The sequence below is a fragment of the Oncorhynchus mykiss genome, chromosome 22 (genome assembly GCF_057628025.1).
Source record: "Oncorhynchus mykiss isolate SJ-2025 chromosome 22, ASM5762802v1, whole genome shotgun sequence".
In the NCBI taxonomy this organism is placed as follows: domain Eukaryota; kingdom Metazoa; phylum Chordata; class Actinopteri; order Salmoniformes; family Salmonidae; genus Oncorhynchus; species Oncorhynchus mykiss.
This window is the reverse complement of record NC_143043.1, coordinates 1,834,641-1,844,900: the sequence shown is the minus strand read 5'-3', so window position 1 is coordinate 1,844,900 and position 10,260 is coordinate 1,834,641. Positions and strand designations below refer to the sequence as shown.

The 10,260-nt window shown below is 41.0% G+C and overlaps 1 protein-coding gene across 1 annotated transcript; it reads left to right on the top strand.

The window, feature by feature from the left end:
• Nucleotides 1–834: 834 nt before the first annotated feature.
• Nucleotides 835–5,030, top strand: LOC110509203 (insulin receptor). Its single transcript, XM_090216396.1, has 2 exons — nucleotides 835–920; nucleotides 3,042–5,030. The coding sequence occupies exons 1-2, from the start codon at nucleotides 835–837 to the stop codon at nucleotides 3,817–3,819; spliced, it is 864 nt and encodes a 287-aa protein (XP_090072522.1). The 3' UTR covers nucleotides 3,820–5,030.
• Nucleotides 5,031–10,260: the final 5,230 nt, after the last annotated feature.

The following is a 10,260-nucleotide window of genomic DNA, read 5'->3' as shown; positions in this document are numbered from 1 at the left end:
ATGAACAAAAAGTAGGGTAACTATTTACTAGTTAGTAAGTTAGGTTGTATCACAGTTGTATTCAGTAGCCCCTCTGAATAGGACTAGAGTGCACACAAACACTTCTCAGCATCCCTACACATTCATAAAGCACCAACACACACACACACACACAGCCTAACGCAGACTTACACTTCTCAGCACTCACACCAACACACATACGCCACACATTCACTCAGTACTAGTCATTATTACAGGACTTGTACATGTATTAGCCATCTACATTACTGTGTGATTCACTAGATTGACTGTTGTGTTGTAAATTAGTTAACAAAATGACAGATTAAAAGAGGGTACTTAATGTCAAACCAGACACTCTGAAATCACAGCAGGTTTATCACAGGACTGGATCAAATTGGATTAAACAAATTAGCATATTTCAAAAGAATGGTAAATGAACCGGATGCACATGTACAACATGTGAGTGAGTGAGTAAGTGAGTAAACAAAGACAGAGAATAAAATAGTTAGTTTGGCCTTAAAAGTTATGTCAAACCAACCACTTTCATTGCAGGTTTTTTACGACACTGATTTGAATGCGATTGGATAAACCAAATGAGTTTAAATGAATGGTAAGGATAAAGGATGGACATGGTACAAAACAACCTAGCTTCTGTTGTCCTCCCAACAAAGACGGAGATTAAAAGAAGGCAATTTACACTCACCGGCCAGTTAATTAGGTACACCCATCTAGTACTGTATCGGGAACCCCCTTTGCCTCCAGAACAGCCTGACTTCTTTGGGGCATATATTTTACAAGTTGGAAACATTCCACAGGGAGGTTGGTTCTGACGCGATGGCATCACGCAGTTGCTGCAGATTGGACGGCAGTACACCACCGCCACCATTCTGTACCTTTGACATCAGTCAGGATGTGTCCATGTACTCATGCTGCTTGCAGCAAATCCTGACTCTGCCATCAGCATGACTCAAAAGGAACCGCGATTCCTTGGAAAAGGCCATGTTTTTCCACTCCTTAATTGTCTAGTGTTAGTAATCGTGTGCCAACTGGAGCCGCTTCTCCTTGTTTTTAGCTGATAGGAGTGGAACCCAGAACAGTGGTCGTCTGCTGCAATAGCCTGTGTGTGACGAGGATTGACGAGATGCCATTCTGCACACCACTGTTGTGCTGTTATTTGTCTTATTTGTGGCCCCAGTGGATGAGCCTATGCCCTCCCATGCCCAGTCATGTGAAATCCATAGATTAGGGCCTAATTTATTGTTTCAATTGACTGATTTCCTTATGAACTCTAACTCAGTAAAATCTTTGAAATTGTTCCATGTTGCATTTATACATTTTTTCATTGTAAGTTGTTACGTCTTACATGTCCAAGCAGGAATGCATGATTCATTAGCTTCCCAGAGAAATTAGCTTCCCTGAGATGGTTTCTGACAGTTTGTGCCGAAATTCTTTGGTTGTGCAAACATCATTTCATCAGCTGTCCAATGATCCCGCAAGTGAAGAACCCGGAGGTCTTGGGCTGGCGCGGTTACACGTGGTCTACAGTTGTTAGGCCGGTTGTACGTACGCCAAATTCTCTAAAACAGCGTTGTAGGCGGCTTATGGTAGAGAAATTAACATCGACTTCTCTGGAAACAGCGCTGGTGGACATTCCTGCAGTCAGGATGCCAACTGCACGCTTCCTGAACTTGAGATATCTGTGGCATTGTGTTGTGTGACACAACTGCACATTTTAGAGTGGCCTTTTATTGTCCCCAGCACAAGTTGCACCTGTGTAATGATCATGCTGTTTAATCAGCTTATTGATATGCCACACCTATCAGGTGGATGGATTATCTTGGCAAAGGAGTGATGCTCACGAAGAGGGATGCAATAAAATGTATGCACAACATTTGAGAGAAAAAAGCTTTTTTGTGCATATGGAACATTTCTGGGATATTTTATTTGAGCGCATGGGACCAACACTTTTTACATGTTGCATTTTATATTTTTGTTGAGTGTAGTTTTTGTTGAGTGTAGTACTTAAATTACAGCCTCCAGCCCCATGCCAAATAAGAGTAGAGTTGTCAGTTGTGATAACAGAGCTTACCTCCGTATTGGAATAAAATGTGGGAAGAAACCAATGACCCCTAGTAGAATAGTGCTTACAGCCAATGACAGTGCTCAATACTGGAATGTGGGTAATAACAGCCAATGATGGCGCTCTATATTATAATGTGGGTAACACCCAGATATGTGGTTGCTGAACCAACTGTCTGCAGAGAGGCATGGGTTTCGTCAAACCAAGACACTGTAGATACATAACCACATATTTTGATTTGAAATTGTTTCTTCTCAATCCAGACTATTTTAGTCTATTTTTATTCTAGGCCTTGGTCTCTTTGCCCTAAAACTGGTTTTGCAATGAAGGTTATATTAAATATTACACAATTCACTTACTCTGAACTATGCATAGCATACTGTATACTATATTTCATGAAATAATCTAACAAATTGTATTTAACCCTTAATCAATGTTGGTCACTTAAGAATCATTTGCAATAATAAATAATTCCCATTTGCAGAAATAATGAGCTGACTAAGATATCATCAATATTCTTATTTATTAGGCTACATATAGCATCTTAATCAGACTTATGTGGCTATTGCTTGGGTTCACTGTCTACACTAATTTTATTCACATTCGATACAACTCAATAATTGCCCTTGAGGGGATAAGTACAAAAGTTGTATTGAATTGAAATAAAGATATGTATAAGTGAGGTAGGGCCCGTGTTCTTAATGAACTTAGTAGCAAGCAAAATAAACAATAGCCTACTGCGGTTTATTTCTTGAAATATAAAAAGCTCAACTCTTGGAGATATGATGCAATACAAAGCCAAACTGATCATGAAATTAATGTGAAATACATTTTTTTCCCCCTTTTTTCTTCCCAAGAGGTAAAAAATAATACTTCATTTAATGAAGTCCATAGACTTTAGACACACACCAAAAAAATATGCAGACCAATAAATGTCTTAACAGAATATTTTTGTTACCAGAATCCCATCACTAATCAGTTTGTCTCCTCCCCTCCACTTCTCTCTCCTCTCTTCCATTCCCCTCTCCTGCTCCCCTGAAGTATCCCCTGGAATCTGCACCAGTAAGGACATCCGGAACAACGTGACCAACCTGCGCTCCCTGGAGAACTGCACAGTGATCGAGGGCCACCTGAAAATCATCCTCATGTTCAAGACCAAGCCCGAGGACTTCAGGGGCCTAAGTTACCCCAAACTGACCGTGGTCACAGACTTCCTCCTCCTGTTCAGGGTCTACGGCATGGAGAGCCTCAAAGACCTCTTCCCTAATCTCACTGTGATCCGAGGTAACAACCTGTTCTTCAACTATGCTCTGGTCTTCTTTGAAATGCTGCAGTTCAGGGATATCGGCCTCCATAGCCTGATGAATATCACTAGAGGAGCGGTGAGAATCGAGAAGAACCCAAACCTCTGCTACCTCTCCACCCTGGACTGGTCCAAGATCCTGGACACGGTGGAGGACAACTACATCGTAGCCAATAAAAATGACCGGGAGTGCGGGGACGTGTGTCCTGGGGCGGCCAAGGGGAAGACCACCTGTCAGCAGACCACCATCAACGGCCTCTTCAACGAACGCTGCTGGACGCACAAGCATTGCCAGAGAAGTAAGTCACTGGGTTCTTATTTAGTTCATCCTTTATTTAATCAGGACGTCCCAATGATGTCAGAAGACCTCTTTTACAAGGGAGACCTTTGGTTCTTAGTCATTTCTTTGTACGATGGAAGGAGTGTTTGTATTTAAATGCAAGAATCAGTGCCAAGTGCTGCTTGAATGCAGAGGGGGGAGGGTGTTGTGTTGTTGTTTCTTTACGTTTCTGTCTTGTTCCGGTATACTGGGGTGATGTCGGCTTAAATGTGTCAACATATTTGAGGTGTTGGCAGCTGCAAAGGTTATTAACAGTATATGCGCCCATTTTCGGGATGTACTGTGCTACAGACACGCCCCCTTTATGAAAGTCACATCTGGCACTGAAGGAGTCACGGTCATGGTGCGTTTAACTAATATAGAAGTGGGAATTTACCACATATGGCTGGGAAACATCTACTGGAGCAGCTCTCCAACTGGTAATTACTAATGAGAAACTCCTCTGGAGCACCCGCTTCACCCACATGGTGACCTTTGATGTCACCTACTAAGGAAATGGCCTCTTAAACAGCATTTTCAGCAGTTAAATGCAAGAACAAAACTATTTTTATAAAAAGCAATCTTTGTGTTTTTGTTTTTTTACTATAACTTATTACAATCATGATAGCTGTACTTAATTTATGATTGACACAGCTTGTTGGCCATTAGCCAATCAGCGTTTCTCAACGAGTACAAATCACATGAATGCATCCAACTGGTAAATTCCCACCTCACATGGTTACAAATGCAGCATCAGACTGGAAACTTGAGAGGCCCAACCTAACAATCCTGTCACAACAGACAATGCTAGGAACACTGTGAATGCTGAACATTGTGAATAGCATTTCATTTTACTGCTGTACTGAACCCAAAACTGCAATACCTACCGAACCGTGTGTTTGGTGAACCGTTACTAACTATGGCTGAGTAAAGTAGGCTGAGTTCAGGTTGTATGTCAACTTTTACCATGCTCCTGAGCCCTGGGTTTGATTGCAATGCAGCCGAACATACACACTGTCTGTGTGATTGTTCTGCTAGACCTGAGAGTGTTGTCTCAGCCCCGTCACACATGAAATGTAGAGAGACGCGGGCGCCTCTCTACACACACACACACACACACACACACACACACACACACACACACACACAGAGGTGATGTCACTACTTCTCTAGCCCTATTCCCTCTAGTCCCTCACTCTAAAAATAAAAATTAAATAGGCTTTTAAACTAAACACGGCTTGTAACAAAAATAAATAGGCTTTAACGAAACACGGCTTGTAACAAAAGTAAATAGGCTTTAACGAAACACGGCTTGTAACAAAAAGAAATAGGCTTTTAAACTAAACACGGCTTGTAACAAAAATAAATAGGCTTTAACGAAACACGGCTTGTAACAAAAATAAATAGGCTTTTCAACTAAACACGGCTTGTAACAAAAATAAATAGGCTTTAACGAAGCACGGCTTGTAACAAAAATAAATAGGCTTTAACGAAACACGGTTTGTAACAAAAATAAATAGGCTTTTAAACGAAACACGGCTTGTAACAAAAATAAATAGGCTTTAACGAAACACGGCTTGTAACAAAAAGAAATAGGCTTTAACGAAACACGGCTTGTAACAAAAATAAATAGGCTTTTAAACTAAACACGGCTTGTAACAAAAATAAATAGGCTTTAACGAAACACGGCTTGTAACAAAAATAAATAGGCTTTTAAACTAAACACGGCTTGTAACAAAAATAAATAGGCTTTAACGAAACACGGCTTGTAACAAAAATAAATAGGCTTTTAAACGAAACACGGCTTGTAACAAAAATAAATAGGCTTTAACGAAACACTTCTTGTAACAAAAAGAAATAGGCTTTTAAACTAAACACGGCTTGTAACAAAAATAAATAGGCTTTAACGAAACACGGCTTGTAACAAAAATAAATAGGCTTTAACGAAACACCGCTTGTAACAAAAATAAATAGGCTTTAACGAAACACGGCTTGTAACAAAAATAAATAGGCTTTAACGAAACACGGCTTGTAACAAAAATAAATAGGCTTTTAAACGAAACACGGCTTGTAACAAAAATAAATAGGCTTTAACGAAACACGGCTTGGGAGTAGTTGTTCCCCTTGCTCTGTCGATGTGTACCTGGTTCGAGCCCAGGTAGGGGCGAGGAGAGGGACGGAAGCTATACTGTTACACTGGCAATACTAAAGTGAGTATAAGAACATCCAATAGTCAAAGGTTAATGAAATACAAATGGTATAGAGAGAAATAGTCCTATAATTCCTATATAAACTACAACCTAAAACCTCTTACCTGTGAATATTGAAGACTCAAGTTAAAAGGAACCACCAGCTTTCATATGTTCTGAGCAAGGAATTTAAACGTTAGCTTTTTTATTGCTCTTTTACTTTCTTCTCCAACACTTTGTTTTTGCATTGTTTAAACCAAATTGAACATGTTTCATTATTTATTTGAGGCTAAATTGATTTTATTGATGTAGTATATTAAGTTAAAATAAGTGTTCATTCAGTATTGTTGTAATTGTCATTATTACAAATACATAAAAAAATCGTCTGATTAATCGGTATCGTCTTTTTTTGGTCCTCCAAAAATCGGTATCGGTATCGCCGTTGAAAAATCATAATCGGTCGACCTCTACGGTCACTTTTGACACTGTTCAGAACAGGTGAATGTTGATCCACCTCTCTCTCACTCTCCCTGTCTCAAGCAATCTCTTTCGCTCTCTTTCTATCTCTTTCTCAATCAATCTCTCCTTTCTGTCTGTAGGCTGGTAAAACAGGACAGCATCTTTATTCTTCTTTATTATTTTATTTATTATTTATTCTTATCTAACCTTTATTCTGGTCATTTTATTCTGGCTGAATAATTGCTCATTGTTTGCTGTCCCATTAATCTATATCTGAGGCTTTGTCTCTGTTGTTTGGGAATGGGGAGTAAGAGGTGTGTGTGTGTGTGTGCGTGCGTGCGTGCGGAGAGGCACTAAACTGCGAGAGGCTGGTAAGGGAGGGACTAAGCAGGGACATGGGATGGTACAAGTGGTTAAAGTGCAGTAGACAAAGATGTGTAGGAGAGTAGCAGTTGTGAATGGAACATCAACATCAATTGTGTGTGTGTGTGTGTGTGTGCGTGTCACCGACTGACCTATGTGCTTGAGATGCGCTAGTCATCAACCAGACCACATCAGTTTTACAGCTCTTTCTCGCTCTCTCTTTCTTCGGGGGAAAAACAGATTTGATTTTCAAATCTCAAAATCTTTTTCAGTCGATCGGAAGATCACCATTTTTAGGCTGTCAGACTCTCCTCATCTCATCTTTTCTCTATCTGATGCTTCTGCAATCATTTAGCAGCTAAATACCCACCTTGTCATGGTAGAGTGTTAATGACCAAGCGACCAGTACGCCACCACCACATTCCCTAGGTCTACATTTCAAATGGCAGGCTATTCTCTTTATAGTGCGCTACCTTTGACCCTACATGGTGTACTTCTTTTGACCAGGGCCCCTAGAGCACTGATCAAAAGTAGTGCACTATATAGGGAATGGGGTGCCATTTGGAGGACACACCACATTGTCTTATGTGTTCTTAATTGACGCAGAAAGCCTGAATGGGGCTTCTCATGTTGCTATAGGGCTCTGGTCTAAAGTAGTGCACTATATAGGGAATAGGGTGCCATTCCTTCAGCATTCCTCCCAGCCTGCATCATGTGATCAGATCCACAACACTCAGTAACATGAACCCAGATATCTGTGTGTTTGTCTGGTTGCAGGCTCTCTTTGGGCAGATTTTCTCTTCAGCCCTGGGATTCAAACTGTCAACCCTCCGGTTACTGCCTCTCTAACCGCAAGGATAGCGCTGCCTGTCTGCCTGTTCTTTCCATATGCCCATTGATAAGCTGTAACTGTTGTTGTGATTTCACACAGCGGCCCTGTGGCTTGAGTTGGGACCACATTCACAGGCTGCGTCTGAAATGGTATCCTATTCACTATATAGTACACACTACTTTTGACCAGGACCCATAAGGTTATGGTAAAAAAGTTGTGCACTGTATAGAGTGCCACACACAGCATTACTAAAGGACCCAAAATCAGAGAGAACTAAAGTCAGACTGGCAGCTCTTTTCACTGCTCCATAGTGGGCAGGGCTAAGCAGAGAGGAGCCCCATACCCTCTTCACAGTACTCAGTCAAACCAAGCTGAGCTGTACTACTTGGCCTGGTTACGCTTAAATATTGCGACAAGGAGAAAAAAAGGTTAATTAATGTTTGCAAAACAATGTCCAACACAATCCCACAAATTTCTTAAGTTTGGAGGGAGTGTGCAATTGGCATGCTGACTGCAGGAATGTCCATCAGAGCTGTGGCCAGAGAATTGAATGTTTATTTCTTTACCATAAGCCTCCTTCAATGTCGTTTTAGAGAATTTGGCAGTATGTCCAACTGGCCTCACAACCACAAACCACGTATATGGCTTTGTGGGGCGAGTGGTTTGCTGATGTCAATGTTGATTTTATCACTCAGTCACTTATTTTTCTCATTTCTGTTTTGCTCTGCTTTTTCGTAGAGCTATATCTTTAGGTGTGTAAGTGTGTGTGTGCGCAGTTTGCTTGTTCAGTCTGTTATTCGTGCACACAGACTCCAACAGTCCTTGTGGCCTGACCTGAGCCCCTCGTTAGGCTGCTGGTCAATCTTAATCTGTCTCGATAGGACTACAGTGCCTTGCGAAAGTATTCGGCCCCCTTGAACTTTGCCACCTTTTGCCACATTTCAGGCTTCAAACATAAAGATATAAAACTGTATTTTTTTGTGAAGAATCAACAACAAGTGGGACACAATCATGAAGTGGAACGACATTTATTGGATATTTCAAACTTTTTTAACAAATCAAAAACTGAAAAATTGGGCGTGCAAAATTATTCAGCCCCCTTAAGTTAATACTTTGTAGCGCCACCTTTTGCTGCGATTACAGCTGTAAGTCGCTTGGGGTATGTCTCTATCAGTTTTGCACATCGAGAGACTGACATTTTTTCCCATTCCTCCTTGCAAAACAGCTCGAGCTCAGTGAGGTTGGATGGAGAGCATTTGTGAACAGCAGTTTTCAGTTCTTTCCACAGATTCTCGATTGGATTCAGGTCTGGACTTTGACTTGGCCATTCTAACACCTGGATATGTTTATTTTTGAACCATTCCATTGTAGATTTTGCTTTATGTTTTGGATCATTGTCTTGTTGGAAGACACATCTCTGTCCCAGTCTCAGGTCTTTTGCAGACTCCATCAGGTTTTCTTCCAGAATGGTCCTGTATTTGGCTCCATCCATCTTCCCATCGATTTTAACCATCTTCCCTGTCCCTGCTGAAGAAAAGCAGGCCCAAACCATGATGCTGCCACCACCATGTTTGACAGCGGGGATGGTGTGTTCAGGGTGATGAGCTGTGTTGCTTTTACGCCAAACATAACGTTTTGCATTGTTGCCAATAAGTTCAATTTTGGTTTCATCTGACCAGAGCACCTTCTTCCACATGTTTGGTGTGTCTCCCAGGTGGCTTGTGGCAAACTGTAAACAACACTTTTTATGGATATCTTTAAGAAATGGCTTTCTTCTTGCCACTCTTCCATAATGGCCAGATTTGTGCAATATACGACTGATTGTTGTCCTATGGACAGAGTCTCCCACCTCAGCTGTAGATCTCTGCAGTTCATCCAGAGTGATCATGGGCCTCCTGGCTGCATCTCTGATCAGTCTTCTCCTTGTATGAGCTGAAAGTTTAGAGGGACGGCCAGGTCTTGGTAGATTTGCAGTGGTCTGATACTCCTTCCATTTCAATATCATCGCTTGCACAGTGCTCCTTGGGATGTTTAAAGCATGGGAAATCTTTTTGTATCCAAATCCGGCTTTAAACTTCTTCACAACAGTATCTCGGACCTGCCTGGTGTGTTCCTTGTTCTTCATGATGCTCTCTGCGCTTTTAACGGACCTCTGAGACTATCACAGTGCAGGTGCATTTATACGGAGACTTGATTACACACAGGTGGATTGTATTTATCATCATTAGTCATTTAGGTCAACATTGGATCATTCAGAGATCCTCACTGAACTTCTGGAGAGAGTTTGCTGCACTGAAAGTAAAGGAGCTGAATAATTTTGCACGCCCCATTTTTTCAGTTTTTGATTTGTTAAAAAAGTTTGAAATATCCAATAAATGTCGTTCCACTTCATGATTGTGTCCCACTTGTTGTTGATTCTTCACAAAAAAATACAGTTTTATATCTTTATGTTTGAAGCCTGAAATGTGGCAAAAGGTCGCAAAGTTCAAGGGGGCCGAATACTTTCGCAAGGCACTGTATATTTATAGAAATGTTCCTGATTCATGATTTCAGCTGGCTGAGAAAAGCTGCCAGTCTGTCTGTCTCGTCCCGACTTCCGACATATTCATTACCCTAGTTTACCTGGAGATCGAATTTCAATATTGAAACAATGTTTGAAATGTCATAGAGACAGACAGCAAGTTTATTACAAATCTGCGCTGTTGAAAACCAAAT